This window comes from Lemur catta, chromosome 3, assembly GCF_020740605.2.
Source record: "Lemur catta isolate mLemCat1 chromosome 3, mLemCat1.pri, whole genome shotgun sequence".
In the NCBI taxonomy this organism is placed as follows: Eukaryota; Metazoa; Chordata; class Mammalia; order Primates; family Lemuridae; genus Lemur; species Lemur catta.
The window spans coordinates 47,060,904-47,084,270 of NC_059130.1; the positions used below are offsets into that span (position 1 = coordinate 47,060,904).

Genomic DNA, 23,367 nt, shown 5'->3' on the forward strand with positions numbered 1-23,367 from the left:
TGTATATTATGGAATACTGCTCAGCCATGAAAAAGGATGAATTAAGGCCCTTTGCAACAATTTGGATGGAACTAGAGACCATAACCCTAAGTGAAATATTGCAAGAATGGAAAAACAAACACCACATATACTTGCCAACCTATGAGCACACATGTATAAGAGGCAAGTAAAACTCAGTGGAAATCAAGCAGGGGGGAGGGGGGAGGAGGAGATGGGCAAAAACCTACCTAATAGGTACAAGGAACAGTCTCTGGGTGATGGGCACACTTATAACCCTGACTCAGGCACAACAAAATTGATACATATAGTGGAAAAGATTTGTACCCCTATGATATTTTGAAATGAAAAAAAGCACTTTGAGAATTTTAAAATTACTATTTGTAATTATAAAAATCATTTAAATAAAACTTTTTTCAATACTAAAAAAAAGATAAATAGTTAATAGGCATATGAAAAGGCACTCAACATCATAGTCATTAGAGAAATACAAATTAATACTATACATCAATAGACTTCTCAACATTGCTAGTGGGAAGATAAAATGGTACAACAAATTTGGTAGTTCCTTATTAAAAGAAAACAACAACAGCATAATCTTTTCATATAGCCTAGCAACTCCACTCTTAGGCACATCCAATAAATTTGAAAAAATAAGTTCACAACAATACTTTGTGTATGAATACTCATAGGAGCTTTATTTGTAATAGGCTGAAATGAAATAATCCAAATGCCCAACAATAGGTGAATTACTGAACATATTGTGATATATCTATACAATGGAATACTACTCAGCTATAAAAATGAACAAAACATTGATATACACTAAAACACTCCAAATAACGTCCAAACACATACTAAGCCAAAAAAATGTCCCCAAAACTGTACACTATATCATTCCATTTATATGAAATTCTAGAAAAGACAAAACTAAACTCTAGTGACAGATGCAAACTTACAGTTGCCTGCAGCCAAGGGCTGGGGTTGAGGGTTGACTGCAAAGGGACAGCAAAGGATTTTTGATGGTGATAGAAATATTCTGTGTGGTGGTTAAATGATTATATGAACATACTGAACTGTACATTTAAAATGAGTACATTTTTATATGTAAATTAAAACTCAATAAAATTGATTTTTAAAATTAAAAATTGAGGACATACCAAATAGTAGCATTCCTCAGCAGGCCTTCCTCAGAGCTTTGATTCTGGCTCTGATTTCTTTGGATTAATGCCAAGGACATTCTTTAAGTCTGTTCTTCACTCCATCTCTATCCTTTCCATGATTCTATCTCCCACCTCAAATTCTTTGAATATGAACCCCTTTACAGTATATATCTTTAGAGCTCTCACAATCAAGCTACAAAGCTACCACAGTTTATGGTTCTATATATGATCCTTTTTTTTCTTAATTCCTAATTATTGTAATAGCTTATAATATACTCAAACAGATTCAAAAATCATTATTTAGTGCCTACACTAGGCTAAGTACCATGGTTACAGAGAGACCTATTCTTGAAGGCACAAAGTCTAGCTTACTAAATTTGGAAATTCCTACCCTCAGATGAATATGTCCTAAATAGAAATAATGCAGCACCATGAACATAAGAAGAAAATTTTTAATGGTGAAATATATATATTTACCACTGAACATGTATGTGCATATATATATACAAACATACACACATACATAATTATTGGTGAAAATGATCATAAGCATTTCATTTGAATTTCAGAGACAAAAATTGAATAATACATCTCTTTGTTACATATATAGGATCAAGCTTAAAGAAAGGAATACATAGACTTTTTTAGCCATCATCTATCTCATTTTTGTAAATCTGCAATACCAAAAGAATCCTAATGTGAAATAAAATTACAGCATTTTAGAGGTAGAAGATTCTTTAGAAATCATCCAATCTCTTCATTTTAAAAATGAAGAAAATAGTGCATAAAGAAGTTAGATGACTTGTTCAAAGTCACATGACTAGTAACTGGAAACACCAGTTTACATAGTCAAGTATCAGGCTCCCTAGCCCCCCACCCCATATGCTACTGTAAAATTCCAGGATATCCTGGAATTTTCTCTATATAGAAGCAGACTAAGTTGCCAGCAACCTATATTTGGCAGAGGCATCTAATTCTCCTGGAAAATGTCAAACAATGATTTCAAATTTGTTCAAGGAAGTCTTTTGTTTATTCTGAGCAACCAATACTATAATGTACCTATTGTAATAGCAATGCTCTAACTTCTTTTCAAATGAAAATGTAAAGGTCAGTTTCTAAACCAAGGTACACTTTTACAATTCTGCTTTTCCATTTCCAAACATGTGCATCAATATAAATATTCACCATGATAATACAGTTCTGATTAATGTTCTTAGTCTATTATAATGTATTTTTTTAAAAAAGTTGAAAAGTAGAATATATGAAAACAATCATTTGTACCAGATTACCTATAAAGAATTATAATTTAATGAAAATAATGAAGATGCTAGTATTTCTAAGATTATACAAATACATAGTTTGGTTTTGGAACACAGTATACATAAAACTAAGTTTTAAGTTTAGTTACTTAACACTCATCATAAATGCACAGCAAATTCATACATACAAAGTCAGCCAGAACAAAGATTATCTTACACTTTTATAATTTATAAGAACATTGTTTCTTCATTTGAAAGTCTATGATATGTTCCCATTATAACTGAAAACAAACATAGAACAATTTCATGTTTAAGATTTAATTTCAGTCCTTTCTACATTTTTTTTTCTCTTACTACCTAATTCCCTTTTATCCTTTCAGGTGTCTCCAATCCTCAGTTCCAGATTACTCTTTATTTCATAAAAATTTCCTACAAGAAATTTACATATGAATAATCAAGAAGAAGCTATGCTAGGTTCTTTCACATATGTAGCCTCATTCAATTTACTGTCAAAAACCTTATGTTTTTATGATTTATTGTCAAAAACCAATCAACAAATTACTGCCCACATTCCTTGAAGGAGCCTAGTTACTAAGCTCCCTGACCCTACTCAGGGTTCAGTGAGGCTCTCAGATTTATAACAGGGTCAGAAGTTAGATATCCCCACTTTCACCTTAACAGCTAAGACCTGAAAAAATGCATTCTTTTTGATCAGTAGGTAAATGACACTACTTTGTTCTGAGGGTTTTTCTTTGTTTTTGTTTGTTCTGTTTTTTTAAAAATAGCGTTTATACTTCATTTACTTTAAAAAGTAGTATATTCTTAATGAGAAAAATGTAGAAAATTTAAAATGATATTACTATGTATTGTGAGAGAAAAAAGATAGTCTATTTTGGGCTCCTAAAAGTTATTAGCCCCTGAGGAAGACTGACTTTGGAGACCAAGTCAGGGAGTCCAACCTACTAATTACAGATCTCTTGTTATAGATTAACTTTCTTCCTTATTTCCTTGGTTCCCAGTTCAGACCAGATAGCCCTGAGATAGAAGCCCCCTAGTGAGATAAAAGACCCCTTGACTATTCAACATCCTTAATGTTGAATGTTAAATATACCTTTCCCCAAAAAAGAAACACTGTCTATAACCAATCAAATTGCTATAACTACATACTAACCATGTATGGAATGTATGATGTAATCTTGTTAACTTTCCCCAGACCCTGCCTATATTATCAACCTTCAAACCTCTACACTTCAGAACACTGATCCCATCTTTTTAGAGTCTGTGTGCTCCAGGTGGCTATTCTCAAACCTTGTGCTCAAAGAAATTCAATACTTAATCATATCGCCTGAATTTTGTCATTAAAGCTGACAGTATAAAACTACAACTAAAGTCAAAGTCCTCTTTAATCCACAACTCCAAGTCCTATTCCTTTCCTCTTCCCCCAGAGAAATCAATTATCATGAATTTGGAGTATATATTTGCAATATACTTTTTAAATTTTTATATATGTATATAGATATAAGCCCTAAATATTTTAATATACATACATAGAATCAAACTATATACATTATTTGGCATTTACCATCTGTGTTGATATATAGACCTAGTTCATTGCTACTAACAACTCTATAATGTTCCATCAAATGAATGGACCTTTTATTTACTCTTTCTCCTACTGATGAACATTTAGGGCCCTTTTCTTTTCCTTTTTATATCTTAAAATTTTTCAACAAGTAGCTTCTAAATATTATATAAACCACATGTATTTTTAAGCTATTTTTCTTTTTTTCTATGACAACTGGAAGAAGTATTTTTCTAAAATTTAATATTTTATACAACTTCTCAGTTCTTTTCCAGTTCTTATTGTTTGTGTGTTTTTTACTGATATCTCATAGTTGCATATATTTTGGGGGTACATGTATACAACGTGTAATGATCAAATCAGGATAATCGGGATATCCATCACCACAAATATTTATCTCTTCTTTATGTTGGGAAAATTCTTCTCTTCTAGCTATTTTGAAATATACAATAAATTACTGTTAACTATAATTTTTCTACCATATTATTGAACACTGGAACTTATTTAGTTTACCTAACTGTATTTTTGTACCCATTAACCAAAGTCTCTTCATCCCTCCCTGCCAGTTATAAAACACATACACATATACATACACACACACACACACACACACACACACACACATAATTCTATTAATTTAATTTCACCTTTCTTCTAAAAGTCATGTCTAAATTTGTAAATTGCAAACTTTGAGTATATCTATTTAGCAATATATAACATACAATAATATATGACATAAACTATTATATAATAACAATATATAATTATAATCTTTGCATATAAGCATATATACTACAAACACACTGATTTGATACAACAATCACACTGAGAGTACTTCTAAAAGTTCTTTACATTCCTATGCACAAGGAATATTTTAGGATTTTAATAGATCTAATAGATCTTATTTTTGCTTTCTAATTACTACTTTTCCTCTGAATTATTAGGTGTTTGATATTTATAAAGTTGAGTTTTATTATTTTTAAATCTCTTTTCACCTCTCAGGGGAAAAATGTACCAAAAAACTTCATTCATCTAAACTCCATTCATTTGTATTTGATGAGTTTGGATGATGGCTTGGTTAGAATTTACTTTTGCATTTTATACAAAAAATATTAGTAAGCTTATTTCAAATTCAAAGATATGGTCAGTAATAATTTAATAGTCTTAAGAAAAAAAGGTTTTCAAACACACCAGAAGCTATAATACATTTGATATGCTAATTACCCTCATTTTTATTAAAGTAGCTCCCAAAGATCCTTGCTTTACAAAGCTTTGTCAGCCAATTCTGAGCAACTTTACAGGTTTAAATGTTTTAAAATATATATATTACATAAGGTATATGTATCATTAATGCACACCACTACCACCACCTTTACCGCCAAATTAATCAAGATAACTGAGAAATTAGTCATTTATACCACCATTAAATACATTACAGATATGCACCAAGTGCTGAAATATTCAAAACACCATATACTAATAATTGATAGTCATCTTTTCAAAGATAGAATAGGTCCTTGTAGGAAAATCCGAAAATCAGTATTGCTACCCCTACTCCAATGATTTACCAATGTATAGTCTATATAATCTCCATATTTTGCTGATATGTCTCTTAGCCACTAAAAGTTCTAAAAAACTAAATGCTTAGTCAATGTTTTAGAACTGTAATAAAATGTATATACCTTTTAAAATATTACCTAGTATTTAAGATACATTGTAAATCAATTTGTAAAATCAAGAGGCTAAATTTCTAAGTTATAATTTTTAGAGTGAGCTATATTTATAGTGTCCAAACACTAGTTCTGCAATATACTTCCTTAGTATAATATAATAGTATATTAGAGGTTAATGACATAATAGAGTATTATGAAAACATACAAGTTATAAAGTGCTATGTAAATAAACATTGTATACTAGTCAGAAATAACTACTGGTGTAAAAAACAAACGTAAGGTTTTTCCAAGTAAGTGAACAGAAAAAGTAAATACATACAGCAATGTTGAGCCCAGTTGCAAATTTTTGTCCATTATCTTCCATGATGCCAAAATTTAAAAACTATAACCTGTAACTGTACACTAAATAGTGACAGACTACCTTCATCACAACTGACTGTACTTTTCACACTGGCGTTTATATATCTTCTTTTCTAACTACCTCAGAAGTAGATACAGTACTCAAGAAAAAGATTACAATATGCTGTACCTGAAATCCACAATAATCTTGTGGAAAATCAAAAAATCTTATTTGTTACATAAGTGAAAAAAAGGAATACAAAGTAATTTACACTATAGTTCTGTTTCTATGATACAAACAATAACCTCCACTAATTAGTTCCCTCTTAAGTGGTTAAGAAAAGCAAAATAAAATCTTGCTCAGTAACACTTAACAACCAATTCTTTATCACCTACAGGTTCCTATTACATTCTAAGTTAAACAACTCTTCATTGTTTCTCCTTTCCTTTCTTCCTCAAGGTGTCAGGTGTCTGTTTACATAAGACAATATCACGAGTATGTAAGTTACAGCACTGTCAATTTTTAACTTGTTCTTTCAGACTGCAGAATTTTCATTCCTACATTCAAGTAAAACAAATAGCATTCAAATATTTCTTCAACTACACAAATATAAAACCTATTTGCATTCTAATTTTTAGATAAAAATTATTAAGTATTATGGTACTCTACAGAAGGTCAGTGATTTGGAAAACAAAATGACCTAATAAGTATACCTCTAAGATCCCCTTCCAATGTGTGGTGCTTCCCACTCTCCCATTTTCCCAGCCCCATACTATTCTGCTCTACTACTTTCTGCTATGGTCATTTCCCACTACTTACAGCTAAAAGCAGGAGTAAAATGTATTCTACAAAGAACAGAGACTAGTGTAAAAGCCAGGTACGGACCACAGGCACTGACCATTAGTAAAGGTTCAGAACTAAGATGAGGCCGGGCGCGGTGGCTCACGCCTGTAATCCTAGCTCTGGGAGGCCGAGGCGGGTGGATCGCTTGAGGTCAGGAGTTCGAGACCAGCCTGAGCAAGAGTGAGACCCCGTCTCTACTAAAAATAGAAAGAAATTATCTGGCCAACTAAAAAATATATATACAAAAAAATTAGCCGGGCATGGTGGCTCATGCCTGTAGTCCCAGCTACTAGGGAGGCTGAGGCAGTAGGATCGCTTAAGCCCAGGAGTCTGAGGTTGCTGTGAGCTAGGCTGATGCCACGGCACTCACTCTAGCCCGGGCAACAAAGTGACACTCTGTCTCAAAAAAAAAAAAAAAAAAAAAAAAAAAAAAAGAACTAAGATGACTGGGGACAGAAGTAAAAAATACAGGTATCATGCAACTCTCCAAGTGGCAATCAGCCATCAAATATTTAATACACACTATGGTCAGGCACTGTGATGAGCAATGGGTATATAATGATGAACAAGACAATCTGTTTCTCCATAGAGCTTATTCTCTAGCATGAAAGACATTTACTCAAATAATTCAAGAAATGGTATAAGTGTGTAAACTGCTATGACAGGAAAATACAGAGTGCAACAGGGAAATATTAAAGGGAAATTATGGTACTTTATATTATACTTCGTCAACTTGGTTAAACTCAAACAACATTTCCCAGAAACCTCTTCTCTGCATGGTACTGGGTTAGGACTGGCTAAACAAAATCTGCACAAGATTTAGAAGGCAGAAGTGAAGCAACAGCCATTACTCTCTGAAGATTGTCAGCCTTAAATGTGGTGAGACAGAAACAAAAGTGCTGGCAGGTTCCAGTTTATTTTCACTCTTCCCTGCTGTAGGTCAGCTCTTCTTCTCAACTCCTGACCCTACTGAGCAACAGTGGGCCCAGGCCCTCCACCATACTCTGTGAACATAGAAAGATGCTATGCAGAGGTGACAGCTTTCCATAAACTTTCCCACCTGCTGTGTTTCGTGATCCTGTGCTAGCAGCAGGACATGGCCAGCTTCCTAGATTCTTTTGAAATCTCTGACTTTACATATAATAGTGTTTTAGGAGGGCTGCTTAGTGACTTCTCAGTAATCCTCCAATAATCTCCTCTTTGACTTACTTTGACCTTTATTCGAATCAGACTTTAGATTTGAATTTAGGGCCTCAGGTAAAGGAAACACTGGTAGTTCATCACATAGAGGTAAAATTAAATTTTCACCTGAAGACACCTATAATCAAGATAAGGCTTTGGGCAATCAAACTGTTGCTGACACAGACATTTTATTGGAAATAGGATATAAAGGTGTTCACTGATGACTTTTAAGTCAGCTAGAAAACTTGGAGAAAGAAAATAATAAACCCGAGGCCCTAAATTCACAGTCCAAGGTCCAGGCAAGGAATCAGAAAGCTTCTATGACTTCCCTAAAACAAAACCACCTCCTCATTTAGCAGCAGAGTCAACATTTCTGAAAACCAAATCTAAAGTCTGATTCTGTTGTAGACTGAAGTAAAAAGTAAATTGAGTTTATATAAATAACTTTACAGGATCTCAGGATCCTATATTCTATATATTTTTATAATCTCTGAATCCTAGTACATCAAAGTATGCTTTAGGATTGAACTAGGCTGAATAACAGCCCCAAAAGATATCAGGTTCTAATCTCTAGAACCTGTAAACATGACCTTATTTAAAAGGGGGATTTTGCAGATAAAATTAACGATCTTGATATGGGAAGATTATCCTAGATTATCTGGGTGGACCCTAAGTGCCATCATAAGCGTGCTTATAAGAGACAGAAAGAAAAGGGGAATACATGGGGATCCAGTACAGCATGATGACTGCTATGGTTTAGACATTTGATGCTTCCAAATCTCATGTTGAAATCTGGATCCCCAATGTTGGAGATAGGGCCTAATAAGAGGTCTTTGGGTCATGGGGCAGATCCCTCATGAATGACTTGGTGCTGTCCTCACAGTAATGAGTGAGTTCTAGCTCTATTAGTTCCCACAAGAGCTGGTTGTTAAAAAGAGTAGGGCACCTCCCCCTTCTCTTGCCATGTGATTTCTACACACACTGGCTCCCCTCTACCTTCTGCCATGAGTAGATACAGCCTAAATCCCTCACCAGAAGCAGATGTTGATCCCATGCTTCTTGTACAGCTTCTTTTCTTTATAAATTACCCAGCCTCAGGTTCCTTTATAACAATAAAAAATGGACTAAGACAGTAACTACAGTTAATAATACTGTATTATTTACTTGAAATTTGCTAAGAGAGTAGTCCTAAACATCCTCACCTGTCCCCAAACACATACAAATGGTAACTATGTGTCATGATGGATTTATTAATTAATTTGATTGAGGTAATCATGTCACAATGTATATGTAGCTTAAATTATCACATTGTACACCTTGTATACACACAATTTTATTTGTCAATTATACCTCAATAAAGCTGAGAAATTTTTTTAAAAAGAGGAGAATACAGACACACAAGAGAAGAAGGCAATATGAATATGGAGCACAGAAAGATTTGAAGATGCTGGCCTTGTAGATTAGTGATGCAGGTGCCAGAAGCTGGAAAAAAGGAATGGATACTCTCCTAGAGCCATCAGAGGGAGTGAGGCCCTGCTGACAATTTGATTTCAGCACAGTAATACTGGTTTTGGACTTTCGGCCTCTAGAACTGTGAGAGAATAAATTGCTGTTGTTTTAAGCCACCAAATTTGTGGTAATTTGTTATAGCAGCCACAGGAAATTAATATAAGGATATAAGCCTGTGTTTTTTAAAAACCTAATTGTTCTCTATTCTATGTCTATTCAAGCAGAAAACATTGAATATGTTTCAGAGGACGACTGGTTAAAATTAAGTTTCCATACTTAAAAAAAATCACTTATTAGGAAAACTGGGTTATACTGAAGAATGTCTAGAACAATCACTGCACATAGTATGCACTCAAAAAAAATTTTTAAGTAAATGCCTGATTCAGTAACAAAACAAAGATATCAAATGAAAGGAACTACACTAGTAATCTAGTAATCTGCTCTCATTGAAAAGCCAAAGCCCATCCACTTTGTTCACAAAACTTAATGTTTAATAATAATATTTCCATAGGGAAGGTAAGGACTTGACAAATGTCACAACGTAATACTTCTACTACTGCTTATTTTAGAAAACATCAATTTCTTTGCTGTTTTAAAAGACATAAAAGGCAAAAGAGGCTAGGCACGGTGGCTCACACCTGTAATTCTAGCACTTTGGAAGGTCAATGCAGGAGGACTGCTAAAGGCCAGGAGTTCGAGACCAGCCTGAAGAAGAGTGAGACCTCATCTCTACAAAAAATAGAAAAATTAGCCAGGAGTGGTAGCACGCACCTATAGTCCCTGCTACTCAGGAGGCTAAGGCAGAAGGATCACTTGAACCCAGGAGTTTGAGGTTGCAGCGAGCTACAATCACGCCACCACACTCCAGCCCAAACAACAGAGTGAGACCCTGTCTCAAAAAAAAAAAAAAAAAAAGGGCAAGAGAACACACAGATTGTCGACATTTTCACCATTTTTATAACTTGAAATAGTAACAACATATAATCAGATATAAAGCTTGTATGCTAGAAAAAAATTCCCGATTCTAAGCTTTCTGTCCATACTAGACTATTCAAGTTGACTCCTTTAATTTGTTGCCCAGTCTCAGATGCACTACATGTGTCAAAACATGCGATCTGAAATATATCTATCTATATGCAGAAATTCAAACATAACATAATCATTCTATAAGCTAGAGTTGCTCCCCAAGCGCTAACATTAATAACAAGGTTCCAGCACTTCCAGTGATTTTTCAAATGTTTAGGTATTAAAGCATACAAGGTTAATCAAGAATAATGTTTAGCTATTTAATTCAGCCTGAGGATAAACCTAATAGGTGAGAGGCCATAAAATGTTTTCTTTGTAGCATTCATAAATGATAAAATTTTAGAAAAATGTGAAAATAATTTAACTGAAACTTAATAAAACATATGGAATGAGCAGATTTTTATGGATTTATGGTCTGACAAACTGTCAAGGATTTTTTTTTTAATCCTAGCTGTTGACTGTGCTTAGATAATTAATGGAAAATTAGCACCCTCCCCTAAAGATACGATTCCAATATTAGAATTCAAATGCTGTGTAGTTTTGTTTTTTTAACCACCACTCTTTCTAAACATGAAATTGTAACCACTCCTAGGTAAACCTATATTATTAGAAGTTGATATACACTATAAGCTTAAACTACATAGGCTATGAATATACATTAATTATGCTTATTCAATATTTACTGTTCAAGTCTCATGTCACTTTGCCTCCTAACTGATGCGGACAGGCTTCAGACTCTCTCGACTCTCATCTATATTCTATAGAGCAGATATCTTAATAAAATATAGATCTGATCACATTCCTTCCCTCTGTCAAGTTTAATGGACTCCTTACCAAATAGAGGATAGAGTCCAAACTCCTTCACATAGAATAGCCTTCATAATCTGGTCCTAACCTAAATTTCTTTCCATAAACTATTATCTGTCTCAAACACATTCTTCCATGCATTCTCTGAACAAAAATTCCTCTTTTAAAAAAAACTCTTTCCCCCTCTCTACCTTTAGAACTTCTACATATCTTATAGAACTCAAAATACAAGTCTCTTATTAGTGAAGTTTCCCTACGTCTTCTAATCAGACTGAATCCTTCCTTCTACTAAACTCCCATGCATTCTTGCATATATCTTTTATAATAGCACTCATAAATTTTATCAGACTAACTTATTGACATACATACACTTTTTTCTTTATTTATTGTATTTCCTGCATCTCCTTACCAGCGCCTGTTGTATAGTAAGCATTTATTCTAAGTTGTATTTATAAAAGGATAAATAAACTACACAATATGTAAATTCTCAGAAGGGGGGAATGATCTCTTTATAAATCTCTCTGTGTAATACATAAAAGACAGATGCAAACAGAAAACTGGTTGTCATTAAATGTTTTCTAATAACTGTACTTACACAAGAGAAATTAAATTAATAGAAGAAACTTTAACAGCTACACCATGTCAGACACTGTGCTAGCTGAATTACAGGCATTATCTCCTTTAAATTTTATTTAATCTGTAAAAGTATCATTCATTTCACAGATTAAGAAACTTAAGTTCTGAGATATTAGGTGTGTGCGTTGCCTTGCATAACATGTCAGAGCTCAGATATTAACTAAGGCTTCTCTCAGTCAAAATCCATGGTTTTTGCAGTAAAGCCTGTGGTCAAGCATGTCTAAGTATTAGAGGGTCAGTCACCACAGTATACAAGGAATGCCTCTGGTCTCAGACTGAGTCCACATTCTATCTCTACCACTTAATAACTACAGCAAATTATTTAACCTCTCTGTCTCTCCCTCATCTATAAAATGGGGATAAATAATAGTATGTAACTCATAGGGTGGTTATGAGGATAATTATGTACCTCATAAGGGGGTTATGAAGAATATAAATCAGATAAAGTGGTTATTATACTCTAATGCCTTATTCATTGAATACCTTTATAAGACCTACTCATGATAGAAAATGCTACTAGAAATGCAGTTTGAAATTGGCTTTTTACCACATACGAATTTAGAAAAAAACTTCTTATCCAACTTTCACAGAAAAAACTAGGCAGAGTAGATATAAGGTCCTAAAGTCCTACATGGACGCTTTGTGGAATGAACTTATTTCTTAGCATTTTATATGAAGTAACCTAAAATTTCAGCTTCACTTTAACTCTCATTTTTACTATGCTACCTGACCTAGCATACCTTTTCAATTAAAATTCTTATCTCTAAACAAACAGCAACTTATCTTAAACTGGTTCTTTGGTTTTATTTGAGATGGTATCTCCAATACAGATGATAAACTAGTAAGAGTTCTGGGTAGGCAGTTTGGGTAGAGAAGCTAAGTAACATTCTAGCTTCTAAAGTCATTTTCATATTTATATGCCAAACACTCTAAAATTTACATAACAAAACACATTAAGAAAACAATGAATAACACATTAACTACCATGTGAGTTGTATTTAACTCATGCTAGTTTTGAGCCCCGGCCTCATAAAGCAAAACCTGGGCAAAACCCTACGTTGGTTCATAAAAATCTTATTTGTTGATGTTCTTATTGTTACAATTAATATTGACAAATTAATTCTAAAAACAGATTAAATGAATAGAAGTCAAAAATTTTGTTTTTCATTAAATTAGACAGGATTGCTTTGTTTTCAAAATTTTTACTCTGTTTTCATAATAAAACACCATGGCCTCAAGGAAAATTTTTTTCTAGAGTGGCAATGTGTTGAAAATATATAACCATATACTCCTTCATTAATGGATAATTAAATTGAATGTATTTAGCATACACTTGCTTTTGTGAGGATTAAAATCTAATGTTAGGCTACCAATTCATATTGATATAAACTTTAATAATAAATTCATACCCACAAATGACACATTAACTGCCAGTTTGATGATATTCAAGCCATTTCAGTTACCCAGACAGGTCTACAAATTATTAATACTCTAAATTTCTGGCAATTTCACCAAAATATTCCACAGTTGATTAACACCAAATAGAAACTTCACTCTCTAAAATTTTCAGGAAAGGAAAAGAAGTATAAAAGATATACTTCAGTATACTATACTCAGCTACTGAATTATAAAATTCAGTATATACTTCAGATATACTTCAGTATACTATACTCAGCTACTGAATTATAAAATTAGGTTTACAACTGAGATTATTTTCCTTGATTCTATTATTTATCCAGTCATTCATTCAACATATTGAATTCCTACTAAGTAAAAGATGTGTTTGAGAATAAAAATCATATCCATTTCAGATATAATTGAGGCAAATTGAGCACAGTGGTGGGCACCCAAGAGGCTGAGATGCAAGGGTAGCTTGAGCCCAGGAATCCAAGACCAGCCTGGGGTGATACAGTGAGACCTCATATAAAAAAAAAAATAATATCTATATGTGTGTGTGTGTATGTATACATACATATATATATATATATATATATATATAATTGAGGCAGCCTAAGGAGTGTACATAGGGCCTAGGGCAAATTATTTGACTTCTCTGACCTTCAATATTATGTATAAAATGTAGGTGATAAAAACTGTCCTCACTCAAAGATTTATTACCAGGATCAAATGAGGTACTAAAACATGGAACAGAAAAGCACCTTCAAATATAAGATTATTAATAAAAATCTATAGTAATGGCATACTACAACTCAAGAGTTAATCTTGTCTCCAGGAGCACTGTAACAGACTTTGACTGTTTCACTAAATGATTTAATGTAACAAATGTTTATTAAGAGTCTAATATGTCATGATGTGCTCAAGTACTCATGTGCTAAAAACTTTAAAAGGTGTAATTACTTTCCTTAGAAAGCTTACATTCTAGCAGGGATAATAAAATTCTCAAGCAACCATGGTATGATGCAAATTTAACAAGTATTGTAAGATTTATAAAGGCCAGCACACAAAAGAAAAAAAATGGTCTGGACTCACATATTTCAAAAAGCTTCATAAGAAAGAGATGGCATTTCAGGCACTGAAGAGTAAGTAGAGTTTCTACAAGACAGTAAAGAAGACCTTCCTCGTAGGAAGAAAGGATTTAAGTAAAGACCAAGGCAAGTAGGTATGCAGCATGTTCAGAAATTAAAGTTCAAATTGATGACTCCAGTTTGGCAAAAAAAATAGAGTATGTGGGATAAAGTAATAATTTAAAAGATGAGTACTACTCAGCTATAAGAAATAACGATGATACGACATCTCTTTGGTTCTCCTGGAGAGAGCTGGAACCCATTATATTAAGTGAAGTATCCAAAGAATGGAAAAACAAGCATCACATGTACTCACCAGAAAACTGGTTTCCCTGATCATCACCTAAATGTACATCGGGGAAGGATACCAATTGGATATCAGACTGGGATGGGGGGTGGGGGGAGGGGATGGGTGTATGCCTACATGATGAGTGCGTTGCACACCCTCTGGGGAATGGTCATGCTTGAAGGTGCAGACGGGGGTGGGGGTGGGGGACGGAGGTATGACTACATGATGAGTGCCAGGCGCACTGTCTGGAGAATGAGAATGGATGCGCTTGGGACTCTGACTCGGGGGGATGGGCGGGACATGGACAATGTATATGACCTGAACTTATGTACCCCCATGATGAGCTGAAATAAAAAAAAAAAAGATGAAAGGACCACACTGATTTTATTGGAACCAGGGACATACTCAAATTTTGAAGGGCTTTAAATGCCTCCCTAAATAATTTAAAATTTATTGTGGAGCCAACAGAGTTACTGGGTATTTCTGAGAGAAGAATGACCAAAGAATGTTATAAGACTTTTGGTTTTACAAAGCAGTATTGAGGAGAGTGACTGGAAGGGGGCTGGGCTGAGGGCAGCAAGTCTAGTTGGGAAGTTATTGCTATAATGCAAATAAAAGGAAAGAAGAGCCTATTTAGCACAGAGGTAGTGGGAACGAAAAAGGGAAGAACTAAGACTGAGATGCTGAAGGAGTAGAATCAACACTTAGGAGGGAAGTTAGGATCAGAAAGGTAAATTCAGAAGTCATTCCCTTAAAGGAATAGAACTTAGTTTACCGGTGAAAGTGTGTAAAAGCGCCAAGTTAGAAACTGCACCAAATTTCATCTTTAACTACCAAAGTCTAACGTTGATTTTACAAATAAAAAGATTTACTTTTCAAATACAGCATTTAAGAGAACATGATAGAAGAGTCAGTCTTCTACTATAAAGCAATGAAATATACTCCCTTTACTAAAGCAAGGCCCATTACTACATTTAATATTCTTCTTTAATTTGAACTAACCTTCCTGAACTCAGAGGTGCTGTAGTTGGTTTAAATAAATATGTTCACTGAAATCCGCCACCTTCCCCCAACACACACACACACCCTGTTCTGATGGGACTCTCACCCCACCTCAGATAGCCCTTGCTCACACTAGCCTTACCAAGGGCAGCCTTTCCATTCTTCCAAGTCCCTGCGGCTTCTGGAGCGCAAGGTCCCGGTCTGGTGGATCCGCGCCTCCCGCAGGACGAGACAACGAGCCGGGGCTCAAGGGACGTTCACTGAACGAAGGACTGACCGCCAGTCTGCCCACTGTCGTTTCGCTCTGCACGCCCGGGACGGAGGCACACACAGCCGTTTCATTCGCTTGACACACCCCTCTCCTCGGGCCCTTTTTCCTCCTCCACCCAGCACATTCCACACGTCGTTCGTCGGAGTTACAACGTGTCACCTCACCTGCTCCCACCCCCATTTAGCTAGTGCTGTACTACGTGTCTTCGACACCGTCCCCTTCGCCCACACAGACTTCACAGCAGCCCCCGTGCACGCCTCCTCCTCCTCGGGGAGCTGCCCGGGCCGCCCCGCAGCCGCTGGCCTCCAGGAGACCGCCCCTCCCCGGCAGCGCTCGGGACTCACCTTCCGCGCAGCGCGGCCGGCTGCGCGCACTGGGGGCCGCGGCTCCGCTCCGCCGGGCGCCCCGGGCTGCCGAGCCCGCCCGGTCCGCCGCGACCGCTGGCCCGCAGCGCCACCCGTTCCTGCCGCCGTCGCTGCCGCCAGCTCGGGGCAGCCCAGGCGTTTCCGGGTTCCCGCGGTCCCGTCCCCCAAATGCTCCGGCTTCCGCCTCGGCTCGGGCAAACGCCGTTCCCGGCTCGGCTCTGGTTGTCCCACCTTGGCACTTGCCAGCTCTGTCCCTAAGGCGACGACGCACCTGGGCTGCTCCGCTGGCAGCCCCGGGTGTCTGCTTCACCGTCGCGTGGTCGCCGGGGGTACTGCCTCCTGCTAGACACCTCCTGAGAGGCCGAGGGAGATGGGGTAACTCTCGCCGCCGGCCTCTGTGGGGCTGTCGGTTTGCAGATGGTGCCACGGTGTCCAGCTGCAAAGGAAAGGGCGAAGTCCTTTGGGGCAAAGGACTCAGAGGAGTTGGGAGGCGGATCCTGAAAGGATCCTAAAAATGACACTGACCTGAAAACAAACCAGATTAGCTCTGGCACAGGCTGCCAACCAATAGTCTGGAAGAAGGCTTGTTCTTCTACTTCTCCCACCTTGCCTGAGACCTTGAGGCTCAGTGGAACTCAAAGCGGTGCACCAAATGGGCCTAGTGTCATTAACCAGGAGAGGAAGAAAAGAAAGCTGGGGCCAGAGGATCTCAGCGTTGTAAGGGACCAGCCCCTTCCTGGTTGCCTGGATCACCTTTTAAGGCTTTCCAATATCTTTGTTGGAAACCTTCCAACTACTGTAGCCCATTTTGATGATGAACAGACTGAAATTAATATTCTAGGTTCAGTTGGATCATCAGATAGTAGAGTAGGATTATCCCTTTCCTGTTAACACGATGCTGCTATAAATTAAGCTTGTTTCTATATTGCAGTGATTAAAACTATGTCCAAGAGAAACATGCTTAGGAAAAAGAGAAAGTAGGAAAATAAAATCAACTAACTGTGTTAGAGTAGAATAACTGGCCTTAAATTTTTCTGTAATATGATCTTGAGAAAATTCCTGGATGGTGAAATATATATTAGATCTTAATATATGTCCAATATTTTTGAAACCATGTGCCTGATATATGATAATAACAGCTAGACACTATTCTAAGATCCTTTTATATACAGGCACATCTCATTTTTTTGTGCTTCGTTTTATTGTGCCTCACTTTATTGCACTTCATAGATACTGCGTTTTTTACAAATTGAAGGTTTGTAAAACACTTGCATCTAGCACATCTATTGGTGCCATATTTCGAACAGTATGTACTCACTTCGTGTCTCTGTGTCATATAATATTCAATAATTCTTGTAATATTCAAACTTTTTCATTATTACTACATCTGTTATAGTGATCTGTGATCAGTAATCTTTGATGTTACTATTGTAAGACTCTCCACAAGCAAAATGATGATGAATCACTGAAGGCTCAGATTATTGTTAGCATTTTTTAGCAATAAAGTATTTTTTAATTAAGGTATGTACATTTTTACAGACATAATGCTATTGCCCACTTAATAGACTACAGTATACCATAAGCATAAATTTTACATGTACCGTGAACCCAAAAAATTTGTGTGACTTGTTTTATTGTGATATTTACTTTGTTGTGGTGATCTGGAATTGGACCCACAGTATCTCTAAGGTATGCCTGTATATGTGTGTGTGTGTGTGCCCATACACATATGTTCATTCACAAAACAGTAGGTAATCAGTAAATATGTGGTTGTAAGGGGAAGGAAAGATTTAAAATATTTTAAAAATACACTAACAAGAAAAATACGTCTTAGGATATACATTCTTTAGAAAAAAGAAAGGTCTTTTAGTGTGTTCAGAAAGCTTTAAAATAATAAAAATGAGAAGTGGAAGCACTTACAATTATGAAACAGTAACATTAACTTTGGTACCTCAGTCAGGCATGAAACTGAAAATGACCAAAAATCTATGCAAAGAAAAGCAACAATGAAAATAAAGGGCCAAGTATATGAAACCCACAACTGATGATGTGAAATAAAAATATGGGCCTCAAAGCTGTTGACCAAAATGAAGTAATACTTAGCTTTTCCTAGCTTTATAATTTATACTCCAAAAATACTGAACTTCTTTGAGTTTCCCTGTTTACACCATGCGTAGTACTTATTGCCATTTCTTTCCTTGTGCTGTTTAATAAGTGTGGAATACTTTTCTGCTACTCCTTCATATTTTTTATAGCTGGCCCCACTCAATTGTTAATTCTCTACTCAAATATCATCCCAAACTTGAAGCATTTTTTTTGCCTCCTTCCTCCCAAGGGTCTGAACCCCACTCTGTGGTCTCATAGCATCTAGAGGCATCTGTGTATATATAGGTAACTTAACTTACTTCATTGAATTGTGATTCTGTTTTGTATCTATCCTCTCATCCCAACACTTTCCTTGAGGTCAGTGCTATCCTATTTATCTTTGGATCTCTCGCACCTAGCACATTTTAGAAACTCAATACATACTTCCTGAACTGAACTGGACTGGTTGGTAATGATGTCAAAGATAAGCCAGACACTACAAATGCTCACCAGGGCAAGAATATCACCTGAGCCTGAACTGCAAGTCTGGACATCCAATATCTCAAGTCAGTATCCAAAGTCTGAGGCTCTTTTGATAATAACAATCCTATTACCCTTGAGTGGTTAGCCTACATTATCTCATTTAACTCTCACAGCAGCCCTATAAAGTAAGCATTAGTACCTGAATTTTACAGAAAGAGAAATTGAGGCTTACAGACATTAAATAACTTACTGTAGTTTTCATATCTACCAAAGGATAAGCTGGGGTTCAAATCTTTATTTGTCTTCCTTTAAAGTACATACTTTAAAGCACTACACTTAGCTGCCAAAGAAAGAAAAAAATGGGACAGAAGGGGAATGAGCATAGTATACAGAAAAGGTAGCAGAAAGCAAAAGTAGCAATAGAGGTAAGAAGTGTCAGTGAAAAACAGAGATTACCATGAAGGAAGAGAGAAAAACGGCAATCTGGGACACTGGGCCAGATAGAGAAGCTTTGGCTTCTCTGTCATAACAGATTTTAAAGGCAAAATTTTGGCACCATAACAATAGCCAAAGCTGGGCTTGGTGGCACATGCCTGTAGTTCTATCTACTTTAGGAGTCTGAGGTGGGAACATTGCTTGGGCCCAGGAGTCTGGGGCTGTAGTGTGCTATGACCATACCTGTGAACAGCCACTGTACTCCAGTCTGGGCAATGTAATGAGGCCTCATCTCTTAAAAAAAAAAAGAAAGAAAGAAAGAAAGGAAAAGAAAAGATAGACAAATGAGAAAAAGATATCAGTCTAAAGGCAGCCTGGGCCTAATAGAACTACGTATGATGTCAGTGGTACCTGATTAGGGTTGCCAGATAAAATACAGAAGACCTGTTAAATTTGAATTTCAAATAAACAATGAATAATTGTTTGGTATGCAATATTTGGAATATATTTTTAAAAATTCATTGATTATCAGAAATTCTAATTCTGGGTATCCTACATTTTTATTTGGTAAATCTGACAATGCTTTGGAAGCCATGAGTGCATTATAATAACTGGGGTTCCCTATGGTACCCCAGAGAAATTAAGACCAAATTGAATTATATTTGGTGCAGTTTACACTGCAAGCATTATGTGCTCACAAAATGACATTCCCCAGATTGGTATCTTCAGGCAGAGCCAAGGCTGGTCGTTTAGGGCCTTTAATGGCTTTAGGGGTCAGAGGTTGTTAGAAGACCCAGTAGAAAATAAAGACAACACACGAGAAAGAAAGAAGGCAGGGACTATGGTGATATATATCATTAAAGGATTTATATCCAAAATTCTTAAAATAGATTTAAAAAATTCAGTGCATAGAGAATTAAGCCTCAGGTTCCCAGGTATCACTTTACCAAATATTTTATTCCTATGCTATTATAGTTCTTAAAACTACTGAGTTGAAATTACAGCTCACGAGCAGGAAAAACCAGTTTGTTGTTTTAAGCTACCAAATTACAGTAGTTGAATCTGGCTTGTTCTTGTTAGTTCTTCAGGGGAAAGAACCTAAATATAAACAGAACTGGAAAGGATTGCCAAAGATTATCTACTTGTCCATCATTTATTTCCAAGAGGAGTTGAATGAGGTTACTTCTGTTATAATAGCTCAAATGTCATGTGATCCTTTAGTTCTGAGATGGATCGTAGAGTTTAACACTGTATTGAACATGTACAGGTGTGAAATAAACTTACCTTTCATTTCCTCCTTTGGCCAAGGAGAGGTGCCTCAGTGGCTTCTACTTGGCTTTTCCTGTTACAGTAGACTTACTCTTTGAGTCAGGGGCCCAGAGGGTGATTTTATGGAAGTGAGGCCCTCTTCTCCCTCTGTACATTCAGAAACTGGGGAAATTACCCTGCATGATTGCTTCCTTATGGGGCTTGTTGACTCTGATCAAAGCTTCAGTTATCACCTGATGCTCTAAAGTTTCGATCAATGAGTTCATTTTTTCTCCGAGTCAGGGTTAAATATAAATGAAAGCATTGGGGAGTCCCCTTTACCTTGTGCAGTAGCCTGACAAAGTCACCACAAGGTTCCTTTGTGGAAGACTGGGAAGAAAGTGTATAGTATGTATAGTATGTACTTGTGATGTTAAAGGGGCCTCTTAAGTCTGGGAATAGGTGGGGGGCTGCAACTCTAACGCAGTTGGGCCTCTATTCACCAGTCCTAGAGTACATTTGATTATGAAGTTCATATGCAATTGGATTGTGCTATTCACCAACTATTTCCCAATCTCTACCAGCAGGGCTCCCTAAAGTAGGTTGCACTTCCTGGCTCTCTTGTTGAGTGGGACCACGTGACTAGTTCTGGGCAACAAGTTGTGATTAGGTAATGTGTGTCACCTCAGGGCCAGAGAATTGAATTGCCACTTTGTGACTGTCCAGAATTCTGCTTTTGAGTCTGGCAATGGGCACGATCATGATTGCTTCATCAGATGTATCCTAGAGTGAGGAGATATAAAAAGAAGACCCCAGTAACATGCAATAAACATATAAGTGTGAACAAGAAATACATTTTTATTATTTATGTCACTAAGATTTTGACAAAACTGAGCATGTATTGATTAATTTAGAAACTGATAGCCAGAGATACGTGTGTTTTAACAAAAATATGACTTCTGTGGCATTGACTTAGGAGTCAAGAAACAGGGGCTAGTAAATAAATTTTAAAAGCCGAAAGAATGATAATCCATGCTATGCTATGGAATATTTGATAAAACTGAGACCTACAATAACTTAAAAGTTAAATAAAATAATGAACCTAATAAGCTCATAGCTCCAGGAGAAGAGACTAGAAAACAAAATGTTAATAGCATGTCTAGGTTAATATTGGCTGTATTTGACAAGACACTTCATAAAAGATAAGTACTCAAAAAATAATTGACTAATCTGTAAGCAGGAATAAATAGAAATTCAGGAACTTGCATGGTTGCAAGTGGCAAATGCTTTTCAAATTGAAGCCTTTATACCAAAAAAAAGGCTATTAGAACTAAGCCTTTAGATTAAGATCAAATAAGCAAGCATATCTCTGTCATACCTTTATGTCTTTAAAATCTCTAAATGGATTGAGATGTCACCCAGTAAGTCCTTCCAAGTGGATGAAATGGCTCAGTAAAAAGAGAATAAAGGTATTGTTCTCTTACCAAGATTGATGGGCTCAAGGTACCAGGAATTAAGTAGATAGGTAAACAGAGATGAATCAGGGAAAAACTGTAGGTATGGCTATTGGCCCATGAGGTTGATTGGAATCAAATAAATAAGAAACCAGTACTGTTGACAATTGTACTGCCAAAAGAACCAAGAGCCTGGACAAGACTTAACATGTTTCCTTGGCCTCCAGCCCTCTATAGACAGGAAATGAGCTCAAAACACTGTTTGGCCTCCAAAGAGTACATACTCTCCAATGCCTACTTTCAATACAGCTAAAAAAGATGATAAAGGAAGGACTCCCTCCCAGAAGGTCAAGTCAAGTGACAATGAATTGGGCAGCTCCTCCTAGAGGGCAGAATTAGCATCTAAGTCAAAGAGTATTCCCTACACCCACAGCAGTGGGACCTCACAATATCTTGTCACCGACTAGTTCTGTTCGTTCACCTCACCCTCATTTTTTTCAATGACTTCCCACCTCCCTTCCCTCTAGTATATATTTTCTGTTATCTAAGAATTTACCTATTCTAGATATTTCATATGTATTGTTGTACAATACTCACCCTTTTTTGTTTAGCTCATTTCATTTAGCATAATGTTTTCAAGTTCCATGCATGTTGTAACCTGTATCAGAACTACATTTATTTTTATGGCTGAACAATATTCCATCGTATGGCTATAACACATTTTATTTATCTACTATCCATCAGTAGTAGATAAAGATGTGATCTCAATATGTTGCCCAGGCTGGTCTTGAGCTGCTGGCCTCAAGCAATCCTCCTCCCTCAGCCTCACCCCAAAGTGCTAGGATTATAGGATTGAGCCACCATGCCTGGTCCTCATTGTGGTTTTGATTTGCATTTCCCTAATGACTAATGATGTTGAGCATCTTTTCATGTATTTATTGGCCACCTCTGTATCTTCTTTGGAGAAATGTCTATTCTAGTCCTTTGCCCATTCTTAAATTGGGTTGTTTGTTTTTTTGTTGTTAACTTGTAAGTGTTCTTTATGTATTTTGGATAGTCAACCCTTATTGCCAAATCCAAGGTCATGAAGATGACACTTGCTTTTTAAGCTAGATTAATTGTTATGGTGTCATTCCACTGGGATAGAGGTTTAACAAACTGCTTGGTATCAACAGCTGGACATCGAAGAGAAT

General features: G+C 36.3%; 1 protein-coding gene across 3 annotated transcripts in view; it reads right to left on the reverse strand.

Annotated features, from left to right (window-relative positions):
- The window catches only part of SLC35A3 (solute carrier family 35 member A3), a 50,486-nt gene extending 33,718 nt beyond the window's left edge, over window positions 1-16,768 (reverse strand). Inside the window, exons 1-2 of one of the 3 annotated variants that reach the window (XM_045547460.1) lie at window positions 16,449-16,767; window positions 15,976-16,137 (exon numbers count right to left, since the gene is read on the reverse strand). In XM_045547460.1, coding sequence (XP_045403416.1) covers window positions 15,976-15,993 — 18 coding nt within the window. In that variant the 5' untranslated portion in view covers window positions 15,994-16,137; window positions 16,449-16,767. Of the gene's footprint in view, window positions 1-15,975; window positions 16,138-16,448 lie in introns of all 3 variants that reach the window. The other 2 variants (XM_045547461.1, XM_045547459.1) reach the window with 2 other exon arrangements.
- Between the last annotated feature and the right edge of the window lie 6,599 nt (window positions 16,769-23,367).